The 13,773-nt window shown below is 35.2% G+C and overlaps 1 protein-coding gene across 1 annotated transcript; it reads left to right on the top strand.

Moving 5' to 3' along the window:
* The first annotated feature begins 453 nt into the window (after positions 1-453).
* LOC145048182 (thioredoxin domain-containing protein PLP3B-like) lies at positions 454-2,642 on the top strand. The gene is made up of 9 exons (XM_078996613.1): positions 454-579; positions 729-853; positions 1,274-1,348; positions 1,437-1,484; positions 1,595-1,737; positions 1,825-1,897; positions 2,032-2,093; positions 2,173-2,270; positions 2,409-2,642. Exons 2-9 carry the CDS (start codon positions 770-772, stop codon positions 2,513-2,515), a joined length of 690 nt encoding a protein of 229 aa, XP_078852739.1. The 5' UTR covers positions 454-579; positions 729-769; the 3' UTR covers positions 2,516-2,642.
* Positions 2,643-13,773: the final 11,131 nt, after the last annotated feature.

The raw sequence follows: 13,773 nt of genomic DNA, 5'->3' as shown, positions 1-13,773 counted from the left end.
AGTCTTTTCAATCACTTCTTACTGCACACGTGGACATGGTTGTTTCTTTTCTTTTACTTAAACTAGAAAATTTGGTCTAATGAGTTAAACCATATGATTTAAGTTGTATATATACAGAATTTGGCCATTGGACTAATAATGTTAAGATGTGATGGATAGGGTAAAGAATGTATGGAACTCTAGGGTTTTAATTGAGAACATTTATAGGTTTGCCTTTTTATAATTTATTTGTTAAATTCCAAATAAATCATTATTATGACGATTAATCAATAAACATGATAATAAATCGAAGTTCTAATTATGAAAAGAGGGAAAAAAAAAAAAATTAAAACCGTGTTTTTATATCTTCTATTGGGATATGATTTTCTTTGGTAAAATAAAATCAAAATTGAAGTAGGGAAACAAACGAATAGAAAGGTTAATGTTTTTTATTTCATTCTATTTCTTCTCATTATTATTTTTGTTTTTTAAGAGGTCTGCGGAAGAAAGTTTGAAAGACATTCGATCGAAGGACCAAATTTCAATAGTTTGAAAGACATTCGATTTTCAGAACTTCTCTCACCAAATCTGAGATCCGTGGTAAGATTAGGTTCTATACTTATCTCCGATTCAAAATCGATAGGCGTTGTGTAATTTCAACATTGTTTCAGATCCTTGTACCCCTTGTAACCTTTGATTTATGTGCCGATTCATGATGTTCTGGATGTTTTACTCTTCGAACTATGTAGGATTTCTACAGAGATAAAAGAAGTAATTAGCGTCTGTAGACATGGATCCCGATTCAGTTAAATCGACTCTGCAGACTCTAGCATTTGGAAATGTAATGGCTGCAGCTGCTCGTGATTATCAGAAGGTATTTGTATTTCTATGTCATGAAGTTCAAATTCTCTTACGATATTAATTTCACTTTTTTTTTTCAAACACTAGATTTCGTTGTAGGGTTTGTAAACTGAGATTGAGATATGTTTATCAGAGTCCAATTGCCGTAGTTTCTTATTCCGGTAGTTTACTGTAGTAATAAATTCTATGTTTATCCCAAAAGATCCATATTTTGAAGCTAAAAACTAGTAAAACCAGTACTCTGTGAAGAGAATGCTCAACATATTCAAGATTTGTATTGAATTTTATAAATAGTGAGCATTCTGCTCCTTCACATTGATGAATGAAAGTGCAAAAATAGCAACTGATGAAGGGTGAATGATTTTAATGAATATTTTGCTCCTTCACATTGATCAATAGAACTCATGTATCTATCTATTTAATTCTCTTATAGGAAGTTGCAGCTCATGAAAAGGCACAAACATCATCCTCTGTCAATGAGGAGGTTGATCTAGATGATTTGATGGATGTAAGTTGTAAATTCATGTTTATTGTATAACATATGTTTTTAATCAAAATTTTCATTTTAATTCCACTTTTATGTAACTGTATATCAGGATCCTGAGCTGGAAAAGCTGCATGCAGATAGGATTGCAGCTCTTAAGGTTGCAATTTGATTATTATAATGCAAACACAAGTAGAAAATGAAATTTGGAAAGTCTTTTTAAGTCTCATTTGCCTTTTATGGTTTTTATTAAATTTTTTGTTGGAAAAGAGAGAAGCTGAAAAGAGACAATCATTAACAAAAAAAGGGCATGGAGAGTATAGGGAGATAACTGAAGGAGACTTTTTGGGTGAAGTCACTACCAGTGAAAAGGTGATTTGCCATTTCTACCATCGGGAGTTCTATCGCTGCAAGTAAATGACCATTTTGCCCTTTCAAGACTCCTAACAAACAATTTTCACCATATACTTTCTTGATATGTATAATATCTGTTATTATAGGATAATGGATAAGCATTTGAAGTCTCTTGCAACAAGTCATCTTGATGCCAAATTTGTTAAGCTAGATGCAGAGGTTTGTATTATCATTATTAACATCAATTTTTTTATTCTCTCTCTCTCTCTCTCTCTATATATATATATATATATATATATATATATATATATATATATATATGTTTTTTTAACATTTTTAAATATTACGTACAGAATGCCCCGTTCTTTGTGACAAAACTAGGAATCAAGACATTGCCATGTGTGATATTGTTCAGGTCAGACATGTTTGTTTTCCTTTTCTATGTTATATTTTATGGGATTAAAAATTCAACTTTTTTTTTTTTTTTGTCTCAGAAAAGGAATTGCAGGAGATAGGCTTGTTGGGTTTCAAGATCTTGGAGGAAAAGACGATTTCAGCACAAGGAAGTTAGAAGCTTTATTGATCAAGAAAGGTAACATTTTTTCTTTCTAAAAGTTCATGTACTTTAAAAAAAAAACATATATATAAAAAGGGAAAAAAAAAAAAAAAAGGGTTAAATGAAAGTAGGATGCTATGAAAAAATAAATAAATGAAATTATGTTTTGTGTAGGTATAATTGAGGAGAAGAAAAAAGATGAGGATGAAGAAGCTGAATATGATGAAAGTAGACGTAGGACAGTTAGATACTCTGGAATTCATGATTCCGACTCTGAATAACAAAAAAAGGAGAAAAACTAAAATGACTCTATTTCTCAAAAGTATTAATTCCATTTCCAAATCTTATATGTTATATATGTATAATTAAATGTTTGCAAATTTGATATATGGTGTGTTTGAATTTAAATAGTTGCTATCTAGTTCATCATCAAAATGTATGTATTTGATGATGGCAAGTTTATTAAACTGACGTAGAAGAAGGCTATGTGTTGATTAATGTGGTACACTGACTCGATAGTTGGTTAGATTTGTATGGATTGAAACTGTAATTTTGTAATTTCTTGTGGGAAAAAATTGGAAATTTGTATGACTCGATTGTTATAGTTCGAATTGTCTTTTCTCATCTATATCAACATATTATTTTTATAAAAAAAGCAAATAAAATGTTATTAGGCAGTTTATTTTTTTGGCAGAGAAATTTTTTTATCAAGTGTATCAATATGTAGAACAGAATTTTGGGTTTTTATTGAGTGTATCGATACGTAAAACAAAATTATGGACAGTGGACGGGTGTGATAAAAAAAATATTGATTTTATTTTCATCTGTTGCATCGGTATGTAATTTATTATTATACATTGTATGATGATAACAAATTTATCCAAATAAACAACAATAAAATAAAAAGATTATCATCAATTAAAACACAATTTAATGAAATTAAGTTAATATATATATATATATAAAATATCATAATTTGACCTTGTCATCATGTTATTTAAAACATTTTGTCAACAGATTCATAGAAGTAATTTGTTGATTTACCGACAACAAATTAGCATTTGAATAATTTTAAACTCATACAAAACAAATAAAATTTGATTAATCATTAGATTGTACATAACTTATTTTATGAAACTCAAAATTTAAACATGTCTAAATCATTTGATTTACATCTTAAGTAATTAGATTGTACATAATCAATTTTATGAAACTCTAAATTTAATATAACGCTCTGTTTCGAATCATTTTCTATTTTGGGGTGGTGATCAGAGATTGGGTATTAGTAGACTTAGCACCCTTGAGGAATTGAGATTTGGACTCATTTGAGTTGGATAATGTAATTTGGATGAACTAGGTATTCGGTTCATGTTTTAGAGTCAAAGGGTATTTCGGTAATTTGTCAGCTCGGGCTTCTATGGAAAATGGATGTTTGTTAGTGATTTGGTAAGCCATGTATGACTTGATTGAAGTTTAGAGCTTCTCGTTACATTTTTATGGATATAAGGATCATCGGAATCAGAATTATAACGAAAAAGTTATGGTCTTTGAAATATGATAGGGTTTGTGGGGAAACCTTACTACGTGGGGCATACTCATGCGAAGGGCATTACGTTGCGCATAATGTTGAGTACGCTCAGCATACTGTGAGGGTCATATCGGGTTTGTGAGACCTCATACGCTGGGCGTACGAGGAGTGCGCGGGGCATACGAGGGGAAAGGGCAAACCCTAATTTTTGGGTGTGTATCCTATATAAGCTTATTAAGTCTTTAGGGTTGACCTTTTTACCAACATCCAAGCCCACAGAACCCTATAAATCGTCTCTAAACCTCCATGGTTGTAATTTTGAGCTCATGATGTGCATTTTGGTGTTTTGGGTCATTTCCAATAAGTTCGAGTTCGATGCAAGGTTGTGAATCAAGGATGAGCTTATGGATTTGGATTATGTGCTTCGTTTCCAACTTGTTTAAGGTAAAAAGCCTTGATCTTGTTCATTGTTGGCTTAGATCTAGTTTGTATGAGTTTTTGGTTTATTTTGGTCCCAGTAATGAGATCTAGTGGTTTGGTACCACTCCATGAGCTATGAGTTGCCACTCTTGGTGTTTCTGAGGTTCTAGATGATTAAAGTTGTCTTATTTAGGGTTTGGAATCTCCCATGCTTGAGATAGTGTCCATTTTGTGAAAGTATAATGCTTTATTTTGATGTTGGATTCTTTTGGGGCATGCAAAGTCATTGAGTCAATGACTTTATGGTTCTAGACATTTAGGGTTTGGAATCTCCCATGCTTGAGATAGTCGCCCTTTACCTCTCTTACGCAAAAAGGCGTACCATTCAAATGGACAGACAAACAAGAGATTGCGTTTTGGACATTAAAGCAAGCTCTCTGTAACGCCCCTGTACTATCTCTACCGGAAGGAACGGAAGATTTTGTAGTCTACTGCGACGCGTCAAATCAGGGCTTAGATTGCGTCGTCATGCAACGTGGAAGGGTGATAGCATATGTATCCCGTCAACTAAAGACGCACGAAGTAAATTATACGACCCATGACCTAGAATTGGGAGTCGTGGTCTTCGCTCTGAAATTTTGGAGACACTACCTGTACGGTACGAAGTGCACCATCTTCACGGACCACAAGAGTCTCCAACACATCTTGAACCATAAGGAGCTGAACATGAGGCAACGAAGATGGGTTGAATTGCTAAACGATTATGAGTGCGAGATCAAGTACCATCCAGGCAAGGCCAACGTGGTAGCTGATGCATTAAATCGGAAGGAGTACTCTAATCGTCGTACAAAAACTCTCTCAATAGCCATTCAATCTCACCTAGCCACTCAAATTGCAGTAGTCCAGTCGGAGGCCATGAAGACGGAAAATAGAGAAAGTGAAGCACTGCGCGGAATGGAGAAGAACCTAGAGGCAAAGGAGAATGGAGTATACTATTTCATGAACCGTATTTGGGTCCCTAAACTCGGAGGATTTAGAGAAGTTGTTATGAAAGAAGCCCACAAGACACGATACTCCATTCATCCCGGTTCAGACAAGATGTATTTGGACATTAAACAACATTATTGGTGGCCTAACATGAAGACGGAAATTGCGACCTACGTTAGTAAGTGCCTTACGTGCGGCAAGGTAAAGGTGGAGTACCAGAAACCCTCAGGATTGTTACAGCAACCGGTAATCCCGGAGTGGAAATGGGAGAGGATTTCGATGGATTTCGTGACCAAGCTACCCAAGACGTCGGACGGACTGGACGCCATATGGGTAATAGTCGAACGACTGACGAAGTCTGTCCATTTCCTGCCTATAAAAGAATCCTACAAGATGGAAAGATTGACACGTCTGTACATTCGAGAGATCATGAGACTCCACGGAATACCAGTATCTATCATCTCGGATAGGGACAGTAGGTTCACGTCACGATTTTGGTAATCACTCCATAAGGCGATGGGAACAAACCTCGACATGAGCACCGCTTATCATCCACAAACGGATGGTCAAAGCGAGCGAACCATCCAAACGCTCAAAGACATGCTCCGCGCATGCGTGATAGACTTTGGGAAGTCTTGGGATACCCACCTACCTTTAATCGAGCTCTCATATAACAATAGTTATCACTCGAGCATCAAGGTGGATCCTTTCGAAGCACTGTACGGGCGTAAGTGTAGATCACCGTTATGTTGGGCTGAAGTAGGTGACACCCAGCTAGCAAAAACACATACATTGGACAAAGCACTAACGGGACCGGAGATCATTCGCGAAACCACGGAAAATATCGTTCAAATCAAAGCACGATTGCAAGCATCGCGTGACCGACAAAAGAGTTACGCTGATAAACGGCGAAAGCCCTTAGAATTTCAGGTCGGGGATCGAGTACTGTTGAAAGTCTCACCCTGTAAAGGGGTTATACGTTTCGGAAAACAGGGAAAGTTGAACCCACGATACATTGGACCTTTCGAAATCGTCGCTCGAATAGGTCCGGTAGCCTACAGACTGCAACTACCCGCAGAGCTAAATGGTGTACACCCCGTGTTTCATGTCTCTAATCTGAAGAAGTGCCTCTCTGATGAAACCCTCGTCATTCCTCTTGACGAGATAGAAATCAATGAGAATCTCCTGTTCGTTGAAGAACCAATTGAAATCATGGACAGGGAGGTGAAGCGTACTAAGCAAAGTCGCATCCCGATCATGAAAGTACGGTGGAACGCAAAGCGTGGACCAGAATTCACGTGGGAACGCGAAGACCAAATGAAGCGAAAGTACCCTCACCTATTCTAGCATTCTCAAATCTAGCATTCAAACAGAATTTCGGGAAGAAATTCCCTCTAACGGGGGGATGATGTCACAACTAGAAATTTTATGTTTTGTAATCACTATACTTAAGTAAAACATTGAACCAAAAACATAAGATCATGTGTGATGCCTTCATAAACTTCAATAAAATACATAATACCAGTACTTCAAATAGTCAACAAACAATTGGAAACCCTAAAAGTTATTGTTTAGGTCAATTTTAGACTAGGACTTCCTTATTGGACTCAATGGACCAATAAGCTTCCAATTTGACTATCATGGGCTTAGAACCCTTAATTGGGCTCTAATTGGACCCACATTTATTTATTTCAACATTTTGGGCCATATTGGGCCTAGAATGAAATAAATTAAGAGTTTTGAACCATGAATAACCTAAACTAGTCCAACAAAGTGTAAAAATCATATTATGTTACTTTTAGGTTAAAACTCCTCCAACCTAACTTCTACATGGGCTAGAGGGCATAAAAGCCCAAATTTTCCCTTTTCCTTCCAAATTCTCAGCCCAAGGCCGAAACCCAAGAAGAGATGAAGAGAGTTGACTTGCAATTGACACCTCATTATTGTCTTTTGGATCTCCATGCAACCTATTCCATGCATATCACCTCAAGGGTCTATTTCTCCCTCTCTCTCTCTTGCTCTCGGCCATTTCAAACACACACACACACACCTCACAAATTCTCTCTAGAATACTCAAGAACTCATCCTTCCTCACCATTCAAAAATCTCGAAAATTAAGAGGCTTTCAAGAGGATATTTCTACAAACTCTTCATCTAAGGTAAGGTTATGCTTGGATCTATGACTTAGATTCTTTGTTTTATCAAAAATATCTTCCTAATCCATGCAAAAATCGTGATCTTGCATCCTAGAAAACTCCATAAACTCGAGATCTTCATCAAGGGGTGCTAGGGCCAAAAATCACCAAACTTTCTTCCATCTTTTCTTCAAGAACCGAAACCACACCCTAAGGTGAGCTTCATACTCCCTATCTTTCGGTTTTATAAGTTTTGTGTGTGGGGGGGGGGGGAATACAAGTGAAAGTGTAGATCTATATGTGTTTTGTATGCCTTGTATGATTTCTATGCTTATATGTGTGTTTTTTTGTGTTTATGATGTTGGATCTAACGATAAGCCCCTAAAAATCGAGATATACTTTATGTTAAATGATACTAGCATCAAATATATTTATACATACAAATTATTCCAAGAAAAATAGCTAAGTGGCTTAATAACATCTTCTTTGGGCTAAAAACTCAATTTTTGGACATAAAATGTTAAAAATATAAAGTTAAAGGGCCCAAAATGACATATTAGGAATTCTGATGGATGAGAAGAGTCAAAACGGTTTCAAATAAGTATTTTCTGGAAATATACTCTTTTGGAGGGTTGAAAATATAAATTCCAAGCTTAATGGGCTAAAAATGACATTTTCGGCCCAATAGGGCCCAATATGCGAAATTTTCTGTTTTGAAGGGCCAAAACTGTATTTTTCTGCAAAACAGTGGACTACTAGTGTCCTAAGTCCTTTTCAAGGGTTAAAAATGCTTTTCATAATTAAAGAGGACCAAAGTTGTAAAATTTTTCCAATTTGGGCCAAAAATGTAAAAATTGCGAAAAAGAGGGGCTACAACCGAGAAAACTGCATTTTCAAGGACTAAAGCTGTTTTCAACTAAGAATATGCTGAAAAATGTCAATTGCAATAAGTTTTGGTGTTAAAACATCAAGAAAAAAAATGGTTTAAGGACCAAATCGGAAATTTATTTATTTAAAGGGTTGAAAAAGTAAATTTATAACTAAAAGAGGGGATGTAACAGAAAAATTGAAATGTAAATTCAATACATCCGTTGTGATCAAACACTGGCACTACGACTACCGACGAATTATATTACACCACAACACCAAAAATCGTTATCAAACGAATTGATTCGGTCTCGAATCAATGACAAACCCGAAACTACTAACACGATAATAACTCGACTCATACACGGAAACATTTGGGAATTCAACACACACGTGAGAGTGCACAGACATTGACGCACCCTCTTTGGGCCCCAAAGTGTAAAATCTTGTTTGTTAGGCCTAGCTAGCCCAATGACCTGATCTTTAGGCCCGAAGACTCTAACCTTACGAGTTGTTGGGTCTTACATGATCCAACACAGCGTAAAAGGACTTTCACTGGCTTTTACTATTGGTCCCCAAGGGTCCTGTGGTACTGCTAGTAAAGTCGGTTATTCACATGCGAGTGGCCCAAGGGCCCTTCGTACACTTTTTTTTTTATCCCCAACCGGCTAACGGAGTTACCGAGGTCTTCGTGCTCTCTTTCTATTCGGTTGTGGGATTGCAAGAAGTCAGTGATGGGTTTTGGTCATAATACATCCTATGTGCTCATACAAACCCTAAAGCTTGGATCTAGGTTTCTCTATTGTACATGCTTTGAATCCAAGACTATAAACCCTAATTCTAGCATTCAAGTAATCATATTAATATGTAATTAGGTTGAAGATCATACCTTGATTGTTATGTAGCAATAACAATTCCAAATCTCCTTGAATTGACTTTGGAAGGCTTAGAGTCACGAGTGTCACTCCTCTAATGGCTTACAAACACCAAGAGCAAATGGAGAAGGTATAATGAGAGAGGAGAGAGGTTAGAATTCGTCCTTAGGACTTCTTGGGAACAAGTACACGAATTCTAAGGCCTTAGGGTCTTTATATAGGTGTAGAGATAGGGTTTCAGTCACTATCCTTATCTAGTTGCTTATCCACAAAGCAACCATAAGATAAGCCTTGAAAACCCTTATCCTTTATCCTTTGGATGATTTCAAGGATCCTTATCTCCTTGAATTCGTTCAACCCATATTTAGGATAACCATTACCATATTTTGTAACTATCACATAATTACAATTCAGCCCCTCTAGTTTAATTAATTACACTTGATCACAAAATTAATTCCTAATTAATTATTAACCAATATTAATTAAGCAAATATGATTTCTCCTTTAATATATTATTCTTATAACATATTAATAAATCATAATAACCTCTTTCTCTTTATTTATTTCTCCAATCAAGTTGCTTTGGTGAAGGCAACCCAAAAGGACCATGCACCATCGGGTCAAGTACATACCAAAATAGTTATGGACTTAGACACTAATCCAACAGTCTCCCACTTGGATAAGTCTAATAACTATTTTGCGTATGACTTCAGATCCTTATCTGCAATTTTAGCTTTCCAAAGCCACTGTCAACTCTGATCCTATCAGATACGCGTGTCCTTAGATAAGGGATCATATATTCCTCCATTCTAGATATCATATGAGATATGATTTCAAACCATTCTCTTTGTACTATATCTCGATTTCCGATTTATAACGACAGACTAATTGAACAAATCAAATTAGCCCTAGCCCGGCCGAGCATTTACGTTTGTCATCACTAAACCATCGAGGGGCCCAAAAGATATCGCTTTTATCCTACTTGAATAAAAGGAGCAGATAAACTTTGATACAATGCTTGCTTGCACTCATTCACCGAATTACACACAACAATATGTTTTATAACACCAAGTTACTAGTGCGTTTACATATTATCAATGTGCAACCGATTCGCAAGATACAACTCACACATCTCAGTTTCAAGAATATAAGATGTTATCGTCTCACCAATCACTTACAATTCATGGAGTGACCCAAATGAGCGTGGGTTTAATCCAATGCTCAAATCATATTCATAAGCACTCATGAACGTTGCAACAAACATTTGCTTATGTCTAATACTCTTTTAGACAATCCACACACCATTTCACGACAGTCTTCATTCATATCTACTTCCAACATATGAACGACTGTGGCCCGTTTGAATAATTCGATTATTCTTAATAAACTCAATTATTCTGGAAGTCAAAACATGCAAAGTGAAACACAAGAATAATACTAATCCCATATGGCCTCAACCCTTTGAGCATAAATAAAACTCCTTTTATTTATCACCATATCGATTACTCATTATTTGTCATTTCGGGTAATTAACTTCTTACTTGAATTCCAACACTTGTCCCATGCTCCTAGCATGCACACAATGTTTACCTATGGTTCTTACTTTTGTGAAATAGACAAATTGAACACATTTCCAATCATTCTCATTTTACAACTCCAAATCCTTTTTCATAAGTGTAAGAATATCAAATTCTTGCTACTTATGGAATATGCTAGATTCTAACATTCTATGCAATGATTCTTTCGTAATGTCACTGCACCAAAGTCACAAAGACCATTGCTAATGATGTTACAAAATCTTCTATCGGAGATTGTTACAAGACAATTCCTTAGATATGATGTCTCTCACTCAAAGTACATTCCTTTGAACATCCTTTTGCATAAAAGTTTCTAATCTAGTCATAGATTTTCAATATTTACTTCCCAATATGGACACGCTTCCATATTTTCCATATGACAACTTATTCTTAATAGAATCTTATCTATTCATAATAATGTTAATATGGTCCATCCAATACCATGCTTCCAACTACTCACAAGCAACCAATCCTCGTCGAACTTTGGATTGTTCTTTGATAGTTGTTTAATTATCTTAGTCAAAACCGATTCTAGTCCCTTTTCCCTCTAAATGCGCTAGACATTTGGAAAATTTAAGAATGGTCAAGCATTAAAGCATTTGCAATCAATCCTATACCCGAAGCGTATGGCACACGATGCACAACGTTTTATTTGCTATGTTTTCAAAATTCAAACGGTGAAGAGGAATGTCGTAATCATAATCGAAATTTTAAGAACACACTATGTACCTTTGACTAAATCTATTAACGTTTCACAACCTAATCCTTTAGATTTGAAATGAAGCATAATATTCTCTCCCTTAATTATAGCAAAACAACTTTACAACCCTTACGACTTTGCAAGGTATAACTCTTGTTTTTCTATAATTAATATTGCCAACTTTCAATACTTTCCATAATAATCATACAATCATAACTTTTATGCTCCCAGTATCATGATGATTACTATAAAACATAACACTTATGCTCCCACTAGCTTCGACATGTATTCATAAACATCTTAACTTTCAGAAAGACAATACCTATTGAATTTCTTAAGTCCATGTTTCTAATACTTAGTGCTTTGATAATCTTTTATCAAGGCTTCTTGAACTTATACACCTTTGCCTTAGATAGTTCATATGTGTGTCTTAAACAATTAAGACTAATTGCCAAACCTCACAATTCAAATTATGGAAAGGGATACCGTAACCATGATCGAATTCGAGAATGCAATTTTACAATCACTATCTTTTTAAAATATTTATTAGTGAAAGCATTTCCTCACAATCATTTTCATGAAGGAGGAAATCTTATGACACTTAGATTTAAATGTTGTATTTGTTCCTATCCATGTGAATTTGTTAAAACCAAAGTTTACGACAAATTCAAACTCATATGGACTGAACTTTCTTAATCTTGATTTCTTGCCTTATGGTAACACAGCTGCCCACCACGTCTTCCAAGTAGTTAAGCGTCTCACCTTTTTCCTATCAATGGACCTTTCATTGATTAAGGTGCCTTGCCGTTTATGCGTTCAAAATGAGAACTCATAGAACTCTCATGCATAATTAACTCGATTGGATTGGCACAAAATCAAAATAATGTCATCACGATAGGTTGTAAGCCTTAACTCGTGTGCTAGTGATGATCAATAAGGTTTATTTGATTTGTTCTTGAAACCTTTCAAGACCATTAAGACTCCCACTGACTCCTTGACATATAAGATTCTCTTGTCATTAACCATTTCTTGACAAACAAATATTCAAGAGTTAGTGTAGCTTTTATCAAAACACTTCATAAATTGGTCCTAGTTGGTCTTTGTCTTATCCAAAACATCACAACTCTCCACATTTGATGAATGTTATAAACCTTTAATACTTTTTACTCATTGTTACAATCTTAACTTTAAGACTTGTTATTGGAACGAAGTATGATAGACTTCTTGATTTAACCATTTCTTCAATCCTTGATTCCTCTTCTTAAACATACAATTATACTAAGACTCACTTAAAGGATCAATTGAGATATGGTTCTTAATCATTAAGATCTATCATAAAGCATAAAAGCTACTCTCCCTTCTTCTTAGAATGGAGAAACTTTTATCTTTCTGCCTACTTGATTTCTTCTTATTCGTTCTACTATTGATCTAAACCCTTTAATCAATTCAGAATTACACTTAATTTTGTAAGTGTAATCATATTTACTAAGCCTTTAGTAAATCATGATGAATATCTTTGTTACTCTTATGGTGAACTTGATCAACACACAACTTTGTGTACTCGATCTCCTAGTCCTTCACTTGATACTTTGTCAATGAATTTGTCTAATTTCCAAATATGAAATTTCTCATTCATCATGCAACCAAGTTGCGTGATTCCAAATTTCAGTCCAATTGAAACTTTGGGCGATGAGAAACTCTCCATGTTTGGTAAATTCTCGACATTTCCATAAATAACATAACTAAGAATCATATTCATTCGCTGTAAAAATATGCAAACATCAATTTTCATAACGATTTCATTGCAAGGAAGTAAACAAATAAATAAGTCAAAATTTATTTTATTTATAAAAGCAGCGGAAAAACATTTGTCCTTACAATGCAAAATCTATTGAAAACTATGTAAAAGGAAAATTTCTAACAACTCTATCATAACTATCTAAGCTCAAAATCCAATCTTCAAGTCCATGCGATCAAGATCCATCTCTTGTGATTAGATTCATCTTGTCCTCTTATCAAGCTTCCTTTCTTTTCATCGATCCTTCAAAACATTCAAATGCAATCTTATCACATCATGTATTAAGAATCAATGAATAGGAACTTAACGGAGTTAGATAGTGTATTTTATCTGAAGCGTAGTCATACTTTTGACTCTCCCATCTCTTAGATCTCTTAGGTAAACAGGGCAACTTCGTCTCCAGTGCCCCTTCTCTTGGCAATAAAAGCAAATTGACTCTTTTGTAACAACACATGGAACAACTTCAAACATCGCCTTTCTCTTATGATCAAACTTTTCGATCATTGCATGTCTTTCATTGCCATTGTCTATATCCATAGAGGTCTTGAAGGCAGATTCACCAATCAACTTTGCTTTTCTATTGCGCCAAACCATTGCTGATTCAGCAGCAATAAGCATATATGTGAGATCAATAAGGGTCACGTCGTGGTTC

The sequence above is a fragment of the Lactuca saligna genome, chromosome 5 (assembly GCF_052625555.1).
Source record: "Lactuca saligna cultivar CGN05327 chromosome 5, ASM5262555v1, whole genome shotgun sequence".
Lineage (NCBI taxonomy): Eukaryota > Viridiplantae > Streptophyta > Magnoliopsida > Asterales > Asteraceae > Lactuca > Lactuca saligna.
The sequence above is the reverse complement of the archived record's forward strand: the minus strand, read 5'-3'. Positions and strand labels throughout refer to the sequence as shown.

Coding starts and splice junctions, on each gene's coding strand:
- LOC145048182 (XM_078996613.1), top strand. CDS start 770: ATGGATCCCGATTCAGTTAAATCGACTCTGCAGACTCTAGCATTTGGA. Junction 854..1,273: donor CTGCTCGTGATTATCAGAAG/GTATTTGTATTT, acceptor ATTCTCTTATAG/GAAGTTGCAGCTCATGAAAA. Junction 1,349..1,436: donor ATCTAGATGATTTGATGGAT/GTAAGTTGTAAA, acceptor ACTGTATATCAG/GATCCTGAGCTGGAAAAGCT.